Source organism: Crotalus tigris, unplaced genomic scaffold (genome assembly GCF_016545835.1).
Source record: "Crotalus tigris isolate CLP2741 ecotype Arizona unplaced genomic scaffold, ASM1654583v1 scf7180000019070.2622420, whole genome shotgun sequence".
Taxonomy (NCBI): Eukaryota; Metazoa; Chordata; class Lepidosauria; order Squamata; family Viperidae; genus Crotalus; species Crotalus tigris.
The window spans coordinates 963,438-985,990 of record NW_024097360.1 but is presented as its reverse complement, the minus strand read 5'-3'; the positions used below and the strand labels follow the sequence as shown (position 1 = coordinate 985,990).

At 37.2% G+C, this 22,553-nt stretch overlaps 1 protein-coding gene across 14 annotated transcripts in view; it reads left to right on the top strand.

The window, feature by feature from the left end:
- PLCB4 (phospholipase C beta 4) overlaps positions 1-22,553 on the top strand; it is a 195,962-nt gene that overhangs the window by 152,636 nt on the left and 20,773 nt on the right. For all 14 annotated transcript variants that reach the window (XR_005558646.1, XR_005558647.1, XM_039359416.1 and 11 more), the window contains 12 exons: positions 2,328-2,469; positions 3,595-3,679; positions 3,896-4,020; positions 5,202-5,253; positions 8,143-8,245; positions 8,793-8,957; positions 14,002-14,206; positions 16,161-16,249; positions 18,722-18,872; positions 19,100-19,149; positions 19,838-19,903; positions 22,143-22,258. Coding sequence is in view for 12 of the 14 variants with exons in the window: in XM_039359416.1 (XP_039215350.1) it covers positions 2,328-2,469; positions 3,595-3,679; positions 3,896-4,020; positions 5,202-5,253; positions 8,143-8,245; positions 8,793-8,957; positions 14,002-14,206; positions 16,161-16,249; positions 18,722-18,872; positions 19,100-19,149; positions 19,838-19,903; positions 22,143-22,258 (1,349 nt within the window). In the remaining 2 variants the exon portion in view is untranslated. The remainder of the gene's footprint in view (positions 1-2,327; positions 2,470-3,594; positions 3,680-3,895; positions 4,021-5,201; positions 5,254-8,142; positions 8,246-8,792; positions 8,958-14,001; positions 14,207-16,160; positions 16,250-18,721; positions 18,873-19,099; positions 19,150-19,837; positions 19,904-22,142; positions 22,259-22,553) is intronic.

The following is a 22,553-nucleotide window of genomic DNA, read 5'->3' as shown; positions in this document are numbered from 1 at the left end:
AGCCAGGAGAAATATCTGGAAAAAACTGTAATATAAAAATGTGAAAGCTTGTTTTTTCATTGTATATTTCACCTACTTAGAAGAATATGGGCTGATGAACAGATTTCAGTTTGTTTCATGGGCTTTGATCACTATTTTTTCCCTTGCAATAAAAATACCACATACATGTAATTATTCTTCTGACAGAGGATAGAGTTCTCATTTGCTACTCATATATCTGGGCAACTATAAAAATATTCAGAAACAACTTTATGATATATTTTTTAAAAAGATACCTTACTAGGGGAAGGAAGGCAAAATTTTAGACTATTAAAACTGCAATTGGGGAAGGGAGGGTGAATGGAAGACAAAATTATTGCTGCTTAAAACTACCTTTATATGAAGAACTTGGTAGAATTCACCAGGGAATGTGTCTATAGCATTTACTGTTGTGAAAAAGCTTCCAAATTTCCATCCTTGACTTATGAAATGGGCAAGTTAACAATATTTGTTGATTAAATTTATATAGTTGCCCATCTATATATGCCATTGTTCTGGACATCTTACAAAATCAAAGTTGTCAATGGAGATTGCCTTCTTTTTTTTTTCTTTTTTTTTCTGGCAATGAACATTGAAGGATCAGTCAATTGGATGTAGTGATTCATATGAGGAAATCAACACCCATCATCTGAGTTTCTCTCATTCTTTGCATGATAGAAAAAAAAAGCCAAGTTATGTCACCTCTCTCATATGTAAGAGTATCAGCTCCTCCTGGATTATTGCACAACCTGAACATTTCTGCAAATACTTATGCAAACACCTGTAAAGTTACATTTGTGAGCTGCTAAAATTCTGTGAATCCAACCAGTGTAAGCCAAGATAGGAAGGTTGTATATTATATTGTAATGTATCTGTAATATAAGCAAGACATCGACACAGCTCCTGCTGTGGCTGTGTCAATGTCTTGCTTATACCCATTCTACCCATTGTTGGGAGTTCTGCTATGTAAATCCAGCTCTACTTTCATGAATTTAGAAAGTGTCCTCTTTTATTATCATAGGAAGGAATAGTAATTGTTCTTCAGAATATAAAGTACCGTATATTCGGGCGTATAAGGCGACTGGGCGTATAAGACGATCCCCAACTTTTGAGAAGATTTTCAGGGTTTAGAAAGTCATCTTATACGCCAGAAAATACAGTACAATATTGAATTTCTGTTTATAGATGAGCACAATAGGAACTCCTTTGCTGCTAGAAAGCTTTGTCCTGTTAGTGCTTATTTCTGTAAAAAAATAGGGCTGGCCACTAGGGGGCAGATTGGTTTTAAATTGAAAGAACAGCTACCTGTATATTCCTGCATATAAGACGACCCCTGACTTTTGAGAAGATTTTCAGGGTTTAGAAAGTCGTCTTATATACCAGAAAATATGGTAATAACTCTCGGGAGAATAAAAGCAGAATCTCCTGTACTATTTTGGTGGTGAAAAGCAGTTATTACACAGACTTCTTTAGATACATGCAGAATCTCAGAAATATCTGGAGAGTCCACACACTCCGGAGACTTGAAGAAGCTTGTTGAAGAAAGCTGTCTTGGAAGAAGCATAATGGTCCATGTGCCCTTCTACTGTATTTCTCTTTGTTCAAGCTGGTGGAAAAAGGAAAGCAGTAGATCATGGTTTCTGCACTTTTCTATATTTTTCTCCTAATCTGAGGAGGAGGAGGAGAGGATGTGGCCACTATTAGATATCAGGGGTAGTAGTTTTAAAGAATGGGCCAGAAAAGAATGGCCAGCATTCCATATTCTTGGCTGGAAGAAAGCGCTGTCTTGTGGGAAAGCTTGTGCGTCTCTCTGGAATACGTTCCCAAATAGCAATGTCCTGCTGCATAAATACAGGCAAAATTGCAGAGGACATTTTGGTTTAAATCTGTTTCGATATCTCTGAGGCTTCTTCGCTTGTTTTTTTTTTCCCCTCGTTAAAATTAAAAGTAGGCTTTTAATCAAATGCTGATCTGCATTTTAAATATGCATTATTAGTTAACCTCGTTCCTTTCTTCTCCTGATAGTTATGCTCCATCTTTGCCTCTTTTTTGCTTTATTTACCCAGTCAAACATGTCAAGGATGCATAATAAAAAAAATTAAGTTACCCTACGCAATAGTATATTTATTTGAACACCCAACCCATATTTTTCTTCATTACAGGCAAACATGTGCATGCACTGATTAAAAAAAAAATAAAGTAGGGTTCTTCTATGCCATTTTCATTCTGACTACCTCTCCTTTGAAACCATTCCCACCTGAACCACGGGATGCTACCATTAAATTATGTTTGTTTCAATATACTTTCAGGGTGTGATAACTGCAGAAGATGAACAAGCATGGATGGCTTCTTATAAATATGTAGGTGCCACAACTAATATACACCCGTACTTGTCAACATTGATCAACTACGCTCAGCCTGTTAAATTTCAAGGTTTCAGTGTAGCAGAAGGTAACTTTAAAAGATTTTTAAAAATAGTGGGGGTTTTTTTCCCTTATTGCTGTAGCAGTAATTATTTTTACAGGCAGTCCTTAACTTAATGATCCCGACTGAGCCCAAAATTTCTGTTGCCAAGGGAAACATCTTTTAATTGACTTTTGCCTCATTTTACAATCTATCTTGCCACAGCTGTTAAGCAAATCACTGCAGTTGTGATTGTTAAGCGCATCGGCACCCACCCCCATTGACTTTGCTTGTCAGGAGGTTGCAAAAGGATCACGTGACCTTGGGACACTTGCAACCGCCATAAATACGAGTCAGTTGCCAAGCGTCTGAATTTTGATCACGAGGATGCTGCAACGGTCGTAAGTGTGAAAAATGGTCAAAAGTCACTTTTTTCAGTGCTTTTGTAACTTTGAAAGGTCACTAAATGAACTGTTGTAAGTCAAGGACTACCTGTATTCTTCCTCATTACTGTATATATTGGGTAGGCAAACTCCCAGAATTCCTGAGCCAGCATATCATAGAATTCTGGGAGTTGAAGTCCATGAGTCATAAAAGAGCCAAGGTTGCCTTGTAAGGTAACACTTTTCCTAATGTTTAGTGTTATCCTTTCTCCACTTGGGGGCAGCAGATTACAAAGAGAAAGTTAACTAGCATTGGTGCCCATCTGAGTTTGCTCAGAACACATTACTTTTTTCATTTGGCTTGATTTTGATTTTCTGCTATTCTCTCTTCCATTAAATTTATTTATTTATTTATTTATGAAACTTATATACCGCTTTAAGTGCAAGCACTCTCTAGATCCTAGGTATCTGAAGTTTACCTGTGATTTTTATTCTTTTTCTGACTTAAAAACATCTTTTTTTATTATTTCATGCTGTTCTACTTCTTGAGCTTAATTAATCATTTCTACCTCATTTCTTGTCCCAATTAATCTGGCTGTCAGTTCTAGGAGATAAATATTGTTATTTCATATTTATACTTTATGTGGATTTCTGTAATTTCTTTGTTGGGCATATCTTTCAATCTCATTTTTGTAATAAATATGTTTTTATACGGAATATTTTAATACTCTCCTAATCAACTTTTCATTCTGAAAATTTTACAAAACAGATTTTATGATTTTCTTTCTAGAACGCAACATTCACTACAACATGTCCTCTTTTAATGAGTCTGTCGGGTTGGGCTATTTGAAGACCCACGCAATTGAATTTGTGAAGTATCCTTGCATTGAGGCAGTTCTAATGAGGCTATTTAGTCTTAAGAAGCAAGAAGCCAATTCTGCAACTAACAGTACTTAATAAAACACAGTACAGTATATACTTTGTGAAAAATGCCTCATGAATTAAAACATTTAAAAAATTAAGATGTGAAGATAGGATCATTCTACCTCTTGTTTGTTTGGTTATTCCAATTTTCTTGACTAATAATACAGCTACAATAAGCGGCAAATGAGTCGGATATACCCAAAGGGAGGCAGAGTAGATTCCAGCAATTACATGCCTCAAATTTTCTGGAACGCTGGATGCCAGATGGTCTCCCTTAACTATCAGACCCCAGGTAAGCAGATACCCACCGACTCTAAATCTCAGAGAATGGCAGCTTGAGTAGGAGCTTTCTGCCAGATGCTGCAACGTTTGCTCCTGGCATTGCTGGAGGATTCATTCACATGGTTAAATATAAATATCTACATCCAGCCAGGCAGACAATTAGATTGAAAGCAGTAAAACATATATGCACCCTTTTCTGCATGTCTTTGTACATCAGCATAAAACTGGACGATAGATAGATAGATAGATAGATAGATAGATAGATAGATAGATAGATAGATAGATAGATAGATAGATAGATAGATAGGATGGACGGACAGACGGACGGACGGACGGACAGACTTTCTGGAACAATTATTAAGAATCATTTCTGAGTAAAAACATAAGGGACAATACTAGGAACTACAATTAAAACGTTATGTTAAGCCAGAGAACTTGTTTCTTTTCTTTGTAGTGAGTGAAATAATGGTGATTAACTAGCTAGTATTGAAGCCAGTTGCTTCTCCAAAAAGAAGAAATCATCATATTATTAGGTGTTGCTTTCTTTAGTGTGTTAAAGGTGTGCTCTTGCTTGTTGTTTGTCATGAAGGGCAATAGAAATACATCCTCGTGACTTGGTTCCACCAAAAACATCTGTGGATTGATATTTAGAATCCACTGAAGAATCAACAAAGTAGCCATGTTAACTATCACCATATGAAAGGTGGTTTGAGGTCTGTCAAGTTCTATCACTGAACAATGTTTCATAACAGAAGGGCTCCTTACTCTTATTGGAAAATAATGATCAGATGTGTAAGGATTGCTAATCCAATATTGTAGTCCAATATGACCAACCATGTCCAATATTGACCATTGTCCTAGTCTATAGAATGTTCCTGTTCACTTAATAAATCCATATCTTCAGAGTGGAGAGATGGAGATGATATAAAAGAGGATGCAGTCTTTTAATTACACCTTTTTAGAATTTCTTATTTCACAAAAAAAATTGAAGGACCAGCAACTTACGATGAATATATTTTGCACTTTTCTACTGAATTAGGATAACGTGTCCTTTGCTTTCAAGGAATGTGTGGAATTAGTATTTTAACTAAATTCGCTATCCAGGATAAATTGTGTTTTTTTAGTTTAAAAAGACTGCCCAGATAGGTATTGCTCAGTAATAAAATTTAAACTATTTTTACCTCTTCACAGATCTAGCAATGCAGTTGAATCAGGGGAAATTTGAGTATAATGGGTCTTGTGGGTAAGTAACAATGTTTAACAGCTGCCATTATATAGAACAATGTCACTTTTAATTATGTGCTGTAAATGAAAAACAGGCTGTAGAAATTCAGTCTGGTGTTCTATTTTATGAAAAGAATCTGGAAGATCTGTCCCTGAAGGGGGAGGAGAGGGTGAGCAGCAAAAAAGGAACCACATTTTGCAAATAAAGCGGTAAGGTACAAGGTAGTAGAGTTTTATATCCACATTCCCAAACACCCAAATTTAAATTTCTAAATCTAAATTTGCTAGGCAGCTGTGATTTTTTTTTTAAACTCATGAAATGTTGTTATGAGTGGAAAATCAGAGCTGTCTAGCAAATTTAGATTTAGAAACCTAAATTTGGGCCATTTGGAATGTGGAGGCTTTTCCTGTTACTAGTAATTCAGTTTCCCTTCTGTTGTCTCCCTTATTTGGCTAATAGTCCCCATTGTTCCCAGCTGAAGATGATCACCTAAAGTGCAAAGGTTTGGGATTTGAAATACAGATCAGTTTTCCTTGAGATTTTTTTTTATTATTATTATTAAGCAGCTTTTGTCTTCAAGATGTATCTGCTATTGGGTAAGTCTAGTTTAATAAAAAGAAGGACTAAGGATGACATGATAGCAGTGTTCCAATATCTCGGGTTGCTATTCTCCAAAGCAACTGAGGGCAGGACAAGAAGCAATGGATGGAAACTAATCAAGGAGAGAAGCAATCTAGAACTAAGGAGAAATTTCCTGACAATTAGAACAATTAACCAGTGGAACAACCTGCCTCCAGAAGTTGTGAATGCTCCAACACTGGAAGAGACTGGACAGCCATTTGTCTGAAATGGTATGGGTTTTCCTGCCTGAGCAGGAGGTTGGACTAGAAGACCTCCAAGGTCCCTTCCAATTCTGTTATTCTATACTATTCTATACTATCAATTGCAATACAAAAGTTGAACTAGTTTTGACCTAAACTCCCAGCTGAATGCTGGCAGAATAAGTTGTATAATGCTAGATAGGTGCCATTTGGGCACACAGATATTCATCCCCCCCCCAAAGATGTGCAACTTCTCTCAAAGATCAAGATCTTTATCATATTACTGTACTTTCTGCTGCAACATGCCCAGAGATGTACATTTAAAAACCCAAGATATTTTCTTGCAAACAGGGCATTTCAGGTTACCTCTTGTATCTTCTCTGCTAGTTTATTTATTTAACTGAAACTTGTTGAAATTGTGACCTAAGAGGTTTGTGGTATATAGAATATTTTTTAAAAACCTTTCAAAAGAAATACAAAATGTAATGTAACTTTGTCCTTTGTATCTTTTGGAAAGGGATCCCAAGCCTGGAATATAACAAAGTGAGAAAACCAGATCTATTAATGCAGATAATAATTTGAGCAACAGATTTTTTTTTAAATGTAACATTCTTGAAAATATAACTTAGGTCCCATGTCAAACTGAGTGCTAATTTCTTCACTGACTAATAAAAAGTTAATCCCCAACAGTAAATTAAAGAAGGCAACATAGAAGCTTCCAAGTTTCTTGAAAGTTTATCAGAGCTGCTCCCTATAGTAATATACTGATATGGCTGCTCTCTATAAGTTTGATAAATAACTATGAGTAATTAAAAAATTCCGTGTGTATCAACTTTCTGGGTGTATACTCTATTTTCCAAAGAGAGAGATGGTATATCTTTATATGCGAATATGGGAAAGAATGTGTGGGAATTGGAAATAACTGAATTTGTGAAAAACTATGGAAATGATCTGGAAAAGAAACTGAACTATGAAGTGGGATTCATATTCTTGGCTTTGGATTTTCCCACTGAGTTTAGTATATATAGAACAAATGCATTTTATACACTGGGAGAGAAAGGAAAGAAGGAAGTATGAAAAGAATGACTGTAAGCTAATCAAACCAAAAACTAGCCCGGTCCTTCCCACAGATTCATGGCCTGGTTATTTGCAGTTTCATAATTTATGATTTTATACTGGAACAGAACCACTATGAATATTAAGGATCTATCTTTATTTCCTTTTGATGCAGCTGCTGGATTTGTTTTTGTTTTTTGTTCTGTTCAGCAGAATTCAATACAATCAGAAGTTTGCATTGAAGTCATGAATCAGAACAGGGCAGGTTAGTCTCACCCACCTTGTCTAGGCCAAAGAAAAAAATTAGGCCTTGGACAAAATGGCTAGGCTTCATTTCTACAAAGTCCTTTGTGTCCCAAAGGCTATATGATTATCATTGCCGTGGTGATTAGAATTTTCACGAAGTTTGGGTTCTCATCACCACAAAAGACTGATTTGGCAGTTCCAGTGGTTGGAAAAAGTTTTGATGAATACTTTTTTCATGTCAAAAAAGGGAGGGAAAAACCAGCTGATACTGAAATGGATTCTAGCTTTAAAATTCTTTAGCCCAGAAGATAGCCACATGTCTTATGGATGTACTGTGAAAGTCCCAGCCCAACCAAAGGATGCGCAGCAGGAAAAATATATATACCATATTGAAATGGTTAAATTATTCAGCTAATCATTAGCTAGAAAATCCTGTCACCTACTTGTTTAGTTACCTAAATTAGTGTAATTTTGAATGTGTACCTTGAATTTAATTTCATAAAGGAAATGTTTCAGGTGGGATGAATTCATACGATGTATTATCTCATTCTGGTTACTGTAGGTTTTTCTTTTCACCATTCAGTGAGTAAAATTTAGTTTTTCTACCTTGGATATGCATTCTAAAAACAATACTCTTCCATGATTTATTTTCAGCTGATTATATGCTTTCTACATATGACTTGCAAGATAACTAATAACAATAATGGTATTTAATTTAAAAGGGATTAAAAGGGAAACATAAGTAGTTTTATCTAAACATGTGCGTTTTGATTTTTTTTTAAAGTTATCTTCTTAAACCAGATTTCATGCGGCGTCCTGATCGGACATTTGACCCTTTTTCTGAGACTCCTGTGGATGGTGTTATTGCAGCGACTTGTTCAGTGCAGGTAGGAAGCTGCGCAGTGTAGAAAAGAATGCTTGAAATATGCTACTTGACCCCAGATACCTGAAGCTGTTTTAAAATATAAAGTAAGGGCCACAGGTCATAAACAATTGAAATAAGTATGAGATGTTTATATATATAAGGGATTGCCACAAAGAAGAGGGAGTCAAGCTATTCTCCAAAGCACCTGAAGGCAGGACAAGAAACAATGGATGGAAACTAATCAAGGAGAGAAGCAACCTCGAACTAAGGAGAAATTTCCTGACAGTTTAGAACAATTAACCAGTGGAACAACCTGCCTCCAGAAGCAGTGAATGCTCCAACACTGGAAGTTTTTAAGAAGAGACTGGACACCCATTTGTCTGAAATGGTATAGGGTTTTCTGCCTGAGCAGGGGGTTGGACTAGAAGACATCCAAGATCCCTTCTAACTCTATTATTCATATATTAATATATATTTATTCATACATATGAATAACACTAAACACTGATATACACTTGACTATATTAAATTTCTCATTGGACTGAACATTCTTATGCTTCCATTTCAAGGTCATATCTGGTCAATTTTTATCAGACAAAAAAATTGGTACTTACGTAGAGGTGGATATGTATGGTCTTCCCACTGATACAATACGTAAGGAATTCCGAACACGGATGGTGATGAACAATGGCTTAAATCCTGTTTACAACGAAGAGTGCTTTGTGTTCCGAAAGGTATGTATTTCAGATGCCTGAAAATACCTTTGAGGTTTTATGAATAACACTTTGCCTCAACACTTTTCCTGAAACAAGGAACTTTTTAGGAAAAGACCCACCAATCTGATGTCCCCTCAACAACAGCGTTGAGTTGACCACTCCCCAAATGCTCAGCTGAAATTTCAATTCTGGGCATTGCAGGCACATCACTTCAGTAAAATAATGGTTTGGGGAAGGCTGATTTAGGAGAGCAGGTCTTGCTAGCGCTTTCCCTTCATCTACCATGATACCACTTTTTGTCATGGGATAGAGTTAACTAAATCTGGAATTTATTTTTTTTTTGAACGGAAACTCTTGTAGCTGTCATATGATTTTTATTTTTCTGTTTGGCTTTTCCCTCTTCTTGCTTCCTCCTCCTCTTCTTCCTCCCTCTTGGAGGAACAGCCTCGTTCGTGGCTATGGCTATGCCTGTGTTCCAGGTATGCAGTCTGCTCAGAATGAGCTCCAGCTGGGGGAACCTCTGCCTTCCTTGGAGAGTACAACTTCTTCCCTGCCCTGGCAGTGCCCTGCCTATCTTGCACTGTTCCTTCAGCCATGAGGGCAGGTGAGACCCGGCATCCAAAGCTAAGGTCAATGTCATTACGTGGATTCAGTCAGGGGCTGCTGCCTCTGCATCTGAGGCTGGCTCCCTCGTCCTGTCTGCGTCGTGTACATCTCTTCTCTCTTCCACACACAAGTGTTCACTAGACACCATTTGGAGTTCTAGGGGTGAGTTTACTTGTGCCATTTTACAAAATGTTCCCATCACCCTAGCTGCAAGGGGCCATGTTTTCAGGAGGAACATTGCATATTCTTGGGCTGGCTTTTAAGTCTGCGCCAGAACAAGGTGGTACAGTGCAGGAAGCTCATGTGAACATTTTCGCTTATGTGAAAGTGGTAAAATCTGTGTTTGGAATCAGGAAAATAGGACTCGAAAATAATACACATCCCTGTGCTGATCCAAATTTGGAAGTCATGCATCATTCTGAAAACTAGAGAACCAAAAAGGGCTACCCAAATGACAATGGGGAGACACTTCCTCTCTCTGAATAGAGGTTTCAGCATCGGGCAGGGCTTAAAGCGTAGAAATAAGGCAAGTCAGAGGCGACAGATGTGCAGAATTCTGCCTGGTGCAGAGAAAGTGGATGGAGATGTTTTCCTCCTTTACTCAGTACTACCCTTAGGGTCATCTAATGATACTATGTGATAGGAGGTTCATAAGGCGTTCGAGATTTTTCCATGCAATGCTCAATTGAACTGTAATCTGCTGTCATAAGATGTAGCGACGGCCAATAAATTAAATAGTTTTAAAAGGAAATTAAGCAATATTCATGGAGGACAAAGTCATTGACAGCTAGCAAGCGTGTGGCCTGTATATTGTTGGTAGTGTTGCAGACAGTAAGCCTCTCCATATCATTTGCAGTCTTCTGGCTTCCCTGTAGGCATCAACAGGAAAAGCGAATATTGAACTAAGAAGAGTTTGGGGCTGATTCAGTGGACCTTCTCTTACTTTCGTCCCTATAAGGCATGTGTGTGCTCTTTCTGTACCACCTTGTGACAAAATTGTTGAGGTGCTAATTGTAGAAGAGCTTCTTGCAAATGAAAATAACTAGGAGGAAAACCTCTAGTCTAATTTTATTAATAACCCAGCAAGGGATTTTATTTTATTTTTTTTAATAAGGGGACTTTCCAAATGTATATCTTCCATGCAAGCACGCAGATTTCATTTCATTCTGAAGAAATGCCAAGTTCAGCAAAACATGGTTAAGCTGCATCATGCTGCTTGCACCTACATAATCATTAGCCCCTCAAGCTACTTATAAAGATTTGTCAAAATGCACATGCAGATTCACTCTTAAGGGCAATCCCTGGTGTCTAGTTTTTTTTTCTATCCCATTCTACTTTTTTTAAAAAAAAATTTTTGTCAACTAAAGTTTATCCAGAAGTGTGTCTGTTAATGGTGCCGTCATTGACAATGTCTTCTATTCTTTTGCCTGTTCTGTTGTCTAGAATGCAGAACAGTTACCTGCTTTTTTTTTTTCTTTGTGATGTATTTTTCTGGCTAGTATCGTGCCTAATTTAGTTACGGTTGGGAGCTAATGCCAAATGTAAAGCATCACAGTAGCATGACCCAAGGTTTATGCAACTGATAGCTAATCTAATAACATTTGGAATATATCAGAAAAAGTGCACAGACCGAGGGCTTCATACCAGGAGAATTGTGTAATAACGGTAGAGTTAGGATTGTTTATTAACTACTTAGGTAGCATGAATCTCATGCAAATGCTTAGGAGGTGCAGGTAGTCCTGGACTTACAACAGTTCATTTAGTGACCAAAGTTACAACCTCACTGAAGAAGGTGACTTTGTGACCATTTTTCACACAACTGTTGCAGCATCCCCGTGGTTGCAGCATCTGTTGCAGCAGCACGTGATCAAAAGTCAGACACTCGGCAATCGACTCATATTTATGACGGTTGCAGTGTCCTGGGATCATGGGATCACTATTTGTGATCTTCTGACAAGCAAAGTCAGTGGGGGAAGCCAGACTCGCTTATTAGCTGTGTTATTAACTTAACAGCTGCAGTGATTCATTTAACAACAGTGGCAAGAAAGATTGTAAAATGGGACAAAATTTACTTAACAACTGTCTCACTTAGCAACATAAATTTTGGGCTCAATTCTGGTCGTAAGTCGAGGACTACGTATGTGTAAATTGTGTTTTATTGTCCACCTGTGTTTTTTTTTAAAAAAAAATAAAACTGCTGTTGTAATACATATTCTGTGTCGTTATTCTTCTGTGAGCTTTTACTCAATTGTGACAATGATATTTTGATATTTATGTTGGATCAGTCTTGCTATATTTAACTATGTATGCTAGTTGATATATTTCTTATTAGTTGCCAAATAATAGCCTAATCCTTTGGGGCCCTTTGTAATTGCAGAACGCAAAAGCTGGACAAGGCTACCTTAAATACCATTGAATCTTTCCTTTAACAGGCAGCCAGCAGAAGGGATTGCTTATATTCTGGAAATGTATATATCAAAAAATAAAGTGTGAATAACTTAAAAGTATAGAAAATATCAGCTTCTAAGGGAAAAAGTTTTAAAGAGCCTTATGATAGGAAATATTTTAATATAATATTTAATATTCGTGTCTTTAGAAATCTTTTTAATCCTTTAAGATATTTTACCTGCAATTTGAGATTATTATTCAATCCAGTCTTGACAGAGGCTACTGCCAAGTTTTCCTCCTTCAGACAATTTTGCATTTGCTCTAACTAAAGTATTTTGAGATATCTCATTCTTGCTGTGGAATGATGTCAGAAGGGACCCAGGCTATGATTACAATGCCAACACTAATTATCTGCATTAGCTAGAAAAAAATGATTTTCTTGTCTTCCATTAATGGAATCTGGTGTTACAATGTGTTAAGCAATGCTCTTTTTTATTTTCATACTTTGTTCGGCAAGTAAGCAATGGTTCTGTTAGTAGAATCCATTGGAGGAAAGAAGATTAACTTGTTTGCATTGTCCTCTGCAATTTGAGAAATAGAAAAGACCTATATCCACTTAGCTTCTTTACAATCACTATTGTTGCAACTTGAACAAATGCTGTGAAAACTACACGTTACCTTTTATAAAATCACATACAGATGAGCACTTTTAGCTGTTAGTTTAGATGAAGTCACACATTGTTTAGAAGGAAATTCCTCCTAATTTTTTCCCCTTATTTGGGAACAAAAGTTGGGGATCGCTTATCTTTATAACTTTATCTTAATCTTTTTTGGATTAGAGAGTTTAGAATGTTGGCTGTAAATATTTGGGGAGGAAAGTAGGATTGCAATTCCATCTAAAAAAATACTACTCTTTAGTATAGTACTATGAGGAGCTTTATACACTGTTTTCCCACCAATCGCATGATAAGCCTGAGTCTCCCTGTGAGTGGGTAGCTAAATTTGATAAATAAGGTCCAACTCTTTATGTGGACAATATTTGATAGTTAGAAACATTATCGCTCATGGGGTCTTTGGTGCTCCGTGAGCTTGAGTGTTTGCTTGCAGACTTTTTTTATTACCCGCCTAGGTAACTTCATCAGTGCTAGTGAGTGTGTAATTTGCTCCTTGTTCATGTGCAGTAGCTTGCCTTGCCATTGTTAATGGGGGTGTGGTTTTCTGCTTGGTAGTTCCTTGATTAGGATATTTCTGTTTGGTCATTTGCCTGGTGCTATTCCCTGCTTATCTGCATATTGACTACTAGAGGATGTGTTCTGATCTTTTTGTTTCCTCCTGCTACTATATAAACAAGGAGCGAACCCCACACTCCTAGCACTGATGGTATTACCTAGTTGGGTAATGAAATGTCTGCAAGCTAACAACCAAGTTCAGAGAGCACTAAGGACTCCACAGTTCAACCTATTCTCTTCTATTGGAACATTATCTCTTTCCTGCATGAGAATCCTTCAGACTGGCTTTGCCTGCTAAGGAAGAAAATAGTGTTTTCGTCCATCAAAGATTATATTTCTGTCAGGGTGCATGACACAGATGAATTTCATAGCTAATAAAATGTAGATATTTTGGAGAACAGAATGGGGACCTCTTTGGAGAAAGCAACCCTGTGCTACCAGAATAGGACTGAGTACTCATCAGACCAAAGTAACCTTCATCTTTTGAAGATTCATTTATTTTAATCACCATTTATTTTTATTCTTCCGAACTTCTGGAGTTTTCATTTTTAGAAAGAAAAGCAAACTTAACAGAATTAAATAACGTTGATTGACTATTTTCAGAGGCATAAATCAATATCCACTACTAATATATTCTGTGTAACATTAACACATAGCGCCACCAAAGGTGTTGTTCAAGAAAGCCTAATGATATTGTAAATATGTAATCAAACATCCCTATGGGATGATCTGTTAGAACCTGGTTCCAGATGGGAATGCTGGGTTTCTTCAACAATTACAAAGTCGGAATGTGCTCTCTGATGAACCTGAATAACCACCTTCATTCTGGGGTTTCTTAGGTGATTCTACCAGATCTTGCCGTCTTGAGGATAGCAGTTTATGATGACAACAACAGGTTGATTGGTCAAAGGATATTGCCACTGGATGGGCTTCAGGCAGGCTATCGACACATTTCCCTTCGAAATGAAGGCAACAAGCCATTGTCTCTGCCAACAGTTTTCTGCAACATTGTACTTAAAACTTACGTGCCTGATGGTTTTGGAGGTAAATGCTTCAATCATATCTTTTATTTGGAGCAAATTAGTTGGGAAGGATTGTGGATGGTTTTGCCGCACAATTCAAAAACTCAGCCCTATCAGTCCTCAACCCCCTTTCTATACCTTTCAGCTGGGCTAGCAAAAATGGATAATGCATGTAATGACCTATTGAGGTGGGAAGCTCACAGAAACTTTATGCAAGTATTAAAATCAGCATAACATGCTTTAAAAATTCAGACTCACACATATATACACTCTGTCATCCTCCCCAACTGTCCAGCAGAGTATCTTAGCTCAGCCTAAGATGCGATGTAGTTCCATCTGCTTTATATCTTTCCTGTAGCTACTGTAACCCTTGTCCCATGACTGTAATTACCCAACCATCCAAGAGTCTTGAATATTTCTCATTATGGGAAAGATTTGCAATGGACCTGGAAATTTATCACATTTTTTTTCCCAGTCCCAATGCAATGAGTGCAGAGTAATCCTATTTGCAGATTGAAGTTGGAAATGAAAGATAGGATCCCTTTCTAAGGAGCATGCTTCCCATTTACAGAAGCTTTTTGGCATGGGGGAAATGGAATTTGCCTATATTGCCTGATTGCTGCTAATTTGAGATGGGTGTTCATACAAATTGAATGAATGAATGATGCTCCTAAGCTAAGGAATGCATTCCTTTGACAGTTACGATTGGTCCCAATTTGATCTGCAATTGGAAAGATTATCATTATCAGATGGCATTAAGTCAATTGATAAAACACTGTTTAGTGATCTCTAACCTCCAGGGCTTCCCATATTTCATTAAACCAAGGAAAGACATATCTTGGCTTTTTTTTTTTAAGTAATGGTACGAATGTCAACAATATAGGGAAATTTTGTCCTTGAGAAATTGTTGGGGAATTTTTCATCCCTCTGGAAAAATGAAAATGAATGGTCTATCCATTTCTCTGACTCTCAAGATATTCTTTTATCTCATTCTTTCTCCAAGTCCAAGGATCCAGGATAGCTTAGTATAATAGCCATGAAGGCTCAGTTTGGAAACACTCATTTTACCTTGTCTCTTATAATGGTGAACTTAATGAGAAAAAAACCCTTCACCCCTGTCTGCTCAATGCCTGGTTCTTCAAGGTAGCTATTTTTTTAGTAAGCAAAGTGAAAAAGGGGGCTGATGATCTCTTTGGACAACAACACAATAGGATGGTATTAAACAGAATGGAGCCTAAAGTTACTATTCTTCTGCCCCCAATAAAATTCAAGTAGTTTTTTTTTTTTTTGCTTCTATCTATAATGTTGTGATTGTGTGTATTGAAATAAGATTTGAATAGCGTGTAGACTGTTGGGAATATTTCTGGAATTATTGCAAGATGGAGCACGCATTTGTAGTAAGAGGTTTTGTGTGAAGTTTTTGTGTCTATTGTTTGTTTTTTTAAAAAAAAAAACGAGAGCATTTTACAAAGCCTCTAGAGATGAAATGTCAGAGAGAGGTCCAGCAAAGTACATAATTCCCTGATAAATATTCTGACATGGGGAGAAGAATTACTTTATCTTGCAAATGCAGTATTTGGCCTTTCCGCATAGGAAGAAAGCAAGATGTTGGGGGTGTCTGCACATATATGCTCTCACACATACACACTCACATGCACACCCACAAACATATGTATACAGTATATAGTAGTGCTCAGAACAAATTGTCTCCCTAGCATAAAGAAGCGCTGTGGGAGTGTGTTTGTGTGCTCCTTACTTTTTTTCATATTATTTCTCTTAAGCTGATGGAACCTGTTACAGGCCCTATGCTTCTGCATCTCATAGCTTTATGAAGACTTTCCATTTTATCACTTCTCACGATTAGGGAGACAGTAATGCATGATAAAATTAAGCAGAGCCGTTTGTAGGAATTATGTGATGGGCTTTAAAGGGATCTGAAGTTGAAAATAGCTTTACTTATTTAAATTCCTTTTTAGATATTGTGGATGCCTTGTCAGATCCAAAGAAATTTTTATCTGTCATGGAGAAAAGAGCAGACCAGATGAGAGCTATGGGAATTGAAACGGTAAGGAGGACAAATTAACCTTGGATATGGAATTGATTTGCATTTTTTTTTCTAGAAGCCTCTTTTAGCAGAATATTTAAAAGATTAGAGTGACAGACAACATTGGTTGGCTTTTCTGTGGCTAAAATTAAACATTATTTATATTATCAGGAGTTTAGAAGGTACTGTAAGTTTCAAAGGAGATGGCTGGAGGCAGCTTCTGGTGCTCTTCCTGTAATCTAGTTTTGTGTTCCAGCAATACTACTCTGGATTCTACATAGGACAAACAGAATAAAAGAACTAAGAAATGCAAATTTAATATATCAGGACGCAAAACTAGGACAGAGTTATAGCAAAGTATTTTAGCTTTCCAGGACATATCTCAAAGTAGCAATTTGGGAATTACCACCACCACCACCAAATAAAATTCAGGCTTACAGATGTTTAGAACAAACACAGTGAGTTTTTTACACATTACAAGCATTAACTGATAAGGCGCTTGTAATCTGTCCCCCCTAGAACCTTCACCTGCATTATTACCATGTTTTCCCTCTCGCTACTCCTCTCCATCCCTATGTAATTTAATCCTATTTCAATAAGGCCACTCTGATGAAGGGAGCTTGTACCTTAAAATAAAAATAGTTTTCAGAAATGCTACCAAATAATTTCCAATCTCTCCTTTTACAGTAATTTAGGCCTTTTATTGGGTACAGGATGCTTTGTTATTGATGACCAGATCTGTCATCTTGTTATTGTTTTATGCTTTATCTTTTACATATATATATATTTGTCATTTTGCATTTATACTGTGAACCGCCCAGAATCAGTTGGAATCGGGAAGCATCTAGGTCTAAATAAATAGGGTTTGCCTCTTAAGATGAAATGGTAAGTTTGTGATCCAGGATTTAGGCTAGAAAAGGGGAACATCTGGGGCACTGCCTATTAAGCAGCCTGGAAAAACCCTTATGACCCCAAAGTCTCTCACAAAATTGTACCACCACAATTGGCAGCAAATTTTGATACGCTTCTCCAAGAAGAAATTAAGTATAGCAAACATGTTAAGCCACTAAGAGGCTTAATACTCTAATAGTAATACATCTAACCCTTCCCCAAAACTGCATTATTGCATTAGTATCACGATCATGGCTGCCAAAATATTAACTTAGAAGTAGTAAAGCCACTAAATATAAAAAGTTATCTAGCTCTGTGCTAAGCAATATGAGTCATTTCAGAGTCTTTGAATATTAAGTCCATAAGTTTTTGAATTGAAATGGAGAGCATACTAGTAATAAAGGTGAACAATGAAAGTGGCCACACTTCTTTTAGTATGTAATGTTTCTGTTATTGCTGATTGCCCTTTGTCAGGTTACTGCAGCTTGTGTGTGTGTGTGTGGGGGGGGTGTTTCTGGCATAGGCAATGCTAATTTTAAGTACATGAGGACCTGTTTCAAACTCCTGAGAATGCCATTAATATAATATTATACCTTGAACTTTAGCAATAGTTTGCTGTTTATTTGCCTATTGTTTGCCTGCTAATAATTTCTTCAGCCACTCTTAAGTGACCTATTTGAGGGAGATGGCAATTTGGAAATGTGAATACACACGCCTGCGCGCACACACACACGCACACATTCTGTTTGATAGTGGGTGCCCTCTAGTTAGCTTAAGTTCTCTATCATTACCAATAGTAGCAAGGATTCTTGGATAATGCTTCGATGGGTGTTAAACATCCCCTACATAAGACATACAGCATCCCGGCCCTTGGTGGACTGAGCCTTGTAGTCGGTGCAGAAAATACAGCAGGAATCTTTAGGCTCAAGATCAAATGATCCCATGATTCTTTGCCAGCAGAATACCTACTTCAGAGCCTGTTGGCTGGTGATGTTGTAAACCTGGACTCAGGATAAGGTAGTCCTCTCCCTCTGGCTGATTCTCACCACTGAATTTCCCACCTGTTCATGGCAACCACCATCTGCTCTTCTTGGGCCGCCTCATCTTCTCTAATCACAGTACTAGTTGGTAGACCACAGTTACCACAGGAAGAGAGCACACTTTAAAAAGTCAAGCCTTTGTGCTATTGTTAGTCTCCCCTGCCCTTTAGTAAGAGGCCTTGTCCAGCCTTGTTCCTCTGATTAGTCTTCTTTTGATTCTAATTGCTGTTCTACCTTTCCCAGCTGTGGTCTTGTTAAGTGGAATTTTATGTGTGGGGAGAAAGAAGATGTAGCCAGTTAGCGCAAACAAGAGGGAAACACATAACATTGCTTGACTGTCCTTTGCACAGCACTAATGGCACAAAGGGAATGAGATGGCCCAGTTATTATGATTACCAAGATGTATCAATGACAGCCATGTGCTATGACACTGGACTTCTTGCACCCTGCCCTTAGACACCTGGTTTATGTTTCAGTTTCACTGGCTGCTTGCAATCTTTCATCCTGGTGTTTCCAGATTTGTCCATGGTATGTTTTTTTAAAAAGGCCTTATTTCTTACAGAGTGACATAGCTGATGTTCCAAATGACACATCGAAGAATGATAAGAAGGGGAAAACTAATAATGCTAAAGCAAATGTTACTCCTCAGACCAGTTCTGAAGTCAGATCAAATCCCATTTCCAGTACAGGACCTGGTACAGAGATTAAGAAAGGTAAGCAAACATCTAGACGGCTACTGCATTCAGATTTCTCGCTGTATCATGTTTCACCTGATAGATAGTAAGAGTATCTATGAAGTGTTAAGGGAAAATATTTATTTTCCTTTGTAATAATCTGCATATCTTTTCAGCAAGTGTATATAATTCAATGAAGTGACATTAGAGTAAGTAACAATACTGAAAATATGCTCATTCTCTTGTTTTTCCTCTCCATTTTTAAGGTATCGATCTTATTCCTCAAATCAAGATAGAAGACTTAAAACAGATGAAGGTAAATCTATGTTTCATTTTAGCAGTCTCTTTTTTGAGAATGACTTGTTTTCTGATATGTGCGGTTGAAAATCCAAGTGTCCTTATTAAATAATTAAATAAGAATAAGATTTCATTTTTCTTGGCCTTTAATCCATTAAGGTTTTCATTTTACTCTAGGGAAGCCTTTTAATCTGATAAAGGAAGAAGTGGTTAAGAGCAGTTAGGATCTAGTGCCTGATGCTTTGCTTTTCATTTTTCTCCCACATTATAGAGTGAATTCTAGAATGACTGTAAAATAGCAAGGCAGAAAAGAAAGGTTTCCATTATTGTTAAGTCTCAGCCCACAGGAATTTATATGAAATCTCTGCATATTGCTCAAAGATAACAACTTGATTTCCCCCATTTTTCAAAACCTTTTAAAGATGTAATGAGTTTTGAATTGCTTTGCACATCATTCAAAGCCAAAATGTGATTTCTTGGTTTTGGTTTCTTTGTTTGTTTATTTAATTTATATGCTGCCCATCTCGCTGTCCTGAGTGACTCTCATATGATTTAACACTTTCTGAAAACCTGGCTTAAAGTAAATCATGGTTTTGAAAATTTTGACTTTATGCATTGTGCAGAGTCAGTTTTAAAATAAAGACATCTGTTTTCAAGACTTTCTGGTTTAGATGTTTTAAAACATTTTTTTTTTAAATGGGGAACAGGCATATATAAAGCATTTGAAAAAACAGCAAAAAGAGCTGACTGCTTTGAAGAAGAGGCATGCCAAGGTAGGATATCTTTTGTTTTCTCTTTCCAGAGCTGGGGTACTTAAATTTTAAAACGGAGTATGAGTCTTTGCAAAGCATTTATTAAAATAATGTGTGCCACTGGTTCTTAAGTATGCTTCGTTTTTCATAGATAGAACTCACTCTATGGAACATTACTGTTCTCCAGAAGAAATTTACGAAGCAGTACATGACTTCTACTTCTCTAACTCTTAGGCTAAGCTAATGTCGATTAGATAGTTAACCAAAAATATTTGATTTGTAATTACATAACTTAAGAGCGATCAACAGTAGCCTAGTACAAAAGGCATGCATAACATTTCAAAAGTTCTGAATCAGGAATTCATTTTGAATACAAGCACTGAGAGTATATATATGTAATTCCCTTCAGCATCAACAGAGTAAGATTATTTTATTCTTCCTTTTTCAAAAATAATTAGAAATTAAAAACTGCGCCTAGGAATCTAACCATGCTTTCTAGATGTATGAAATGGGGGGGGGAACCATTTTGCTCCAAACTCAGCATTAAAAAGTCCTATTGTGAACATTCTGTTTTGGTAATATCCCATATTCCAATAGAACAAAATTCAAAGTGCTTCAAGTATTCTTCCAATGGAGCAACAAGTCAATCTGTTTCAAGAATTCTGTGGTCGGGAACTTGAGACTTGCCCTGCCTTTCCTTTCATCTTAGAAACACAAACAGAGCTGGACTAACAGCCCATTTTGGGAGTTGTCTGCCACTTAACTAGGGCAAAGATGCCTTCTATTTTTTAAAACATTAAAAATATTTTTAAATCCCTATAGTAGACAATGAAAGCAGCCTTTAACTACCGTTCAGCAGCCTAGTCTGCTGCCACAACTATCTGGAGGACTGAACTCCACAAATAAACAGTAGCAGTGGATTAAATTTTTGCACTGCCCATGGCCAATTATAAATATACTTCTATGTCAACAAAATCCCCCAGGTAAACGAAGCAGCCTGGCTGCTTTCACCTTGAAAGCCTAACCACAAAGCAGTACAGATAGTCTTTGCTGAACAACCACAACTAAGTGAAGTGGTAATTAGGTGAAACATCCCATGACCACACCATCACTTTTTGTAGTCCTAATGTTACAGTTGTTAGGCCAGGCCCGCACTGTCATTAGATGAGGTCCTCACACTTCTCCCACCCTGGTATGCTCATCTCCCTTTCAGCTTCCCCACATCTTTGCCTTTTTGGCCGCTCTGTACTATGTTATCCCTGCTGCCCTGGGAACATTAAAAGCTATATTGAAAACAATATATTTTGTCCAACGCTGTATAGTATGTTCTGTTTGGAACAGACTTTCAAAACGTGCAGCATTTTGTTTCAATCTAGAAAAAGTAAAAATGGCCAGTCCGAGCTTTAACTATTTTGCACATCCCCAGTGGTGCTTCAAATCAGAATGCAAGAAAAAAATAATAATACCTGAGTATTGGTAATTTAAACAAAAAGTGATTCGTAAGTGATTTCTAGGGAGTCTCAACCTGTTTTAAATTCCGTTTTAAATTTTACAACTTCCTTTCAAAAATAAAAAATTCATTCCTTTCTTTCTGGGTTCTTTGCAGCATCCTTTTTTCAGTGCCATCCTATGCATGTTTATTCGAGAGCTTGGAACAAATAGTTGGGCATATGGCTACCGTTGTCCTGCAGCAATGTTTAAATTTCTGAAATGTCAAAGGAAGGGGTATAAAGAGGTTTTATTGGAATGATGTTGTACTTCCCAGGCAATAAAAAACAACTTAGGGGTTAAAAAAGAAAACACTTGTTTTTCATTTACTATTTACACAACAGCCTTGGTTGCTTAGCAACAGTTGTGAGTTCTGAAAGTTGCAAATACCCAGGTAGAGGAAGAGAAGGAAGGGGAGGCATGCCAAGGGCCTAGGGGTAGGCAACCTGGCTCAGGAATTCTGGGAGTTAAAGTCCACAAGTCATAAAAGAGCCCAGGTTGCCTACCCCTGCCCAAGGTAAATAGGGAAAGAAGTCCAAGGCAAATAGGGAAAGAAGTTGCTTCAGATAACAGTCCCATTCAGGAGAGTTTGTTGATTTAGGAGCCTGATAGAATAAAAAAAGGTGTTTGTGCCATTTTGAAACGATTTGAAAGATGTCGTAGTGAGGGTTTGGGGTTTTTTTCTCTCTCTCTTTTTCTGTGGAAACACAAATATCTAAATGCCTTGCTACTCAGATTGTAGCCTAATGTGCCTTTTTTTCCCCCATTGCAGGAGCACAGCATCATGCAGAAGTTACACTGTACACAAGTTGACAAAATGGTAGCCCAGTATGACAAAGAGAAGCTAGCTTATGAGAAACTCCTTGAGAAAGCAATCAAGAAAAAAGGGTATGGCCCTGTTTAAAAAGCAACATTTTTGGATGGCAAGAAAGAAAAGTATAGTTCCATTCATGTACCTTGAGAGATGGATCAAAGTACTGTTGTACTTGAGACGTATTCTAAGTGTGGGGATCCCCAGGGAAGGAAGGGGCTCAAAAAGTCTTGCAGATTCGGTTCAGATTAAAAGATTTAAAAATGACACATTCTTTTAAGGGGGAAAATAGACGTGGAGAGATTATTAGTAATTAATCTATAAAATCATTACATTAATGGAATATTTAGATTCTCATCACATGAAAGCTAA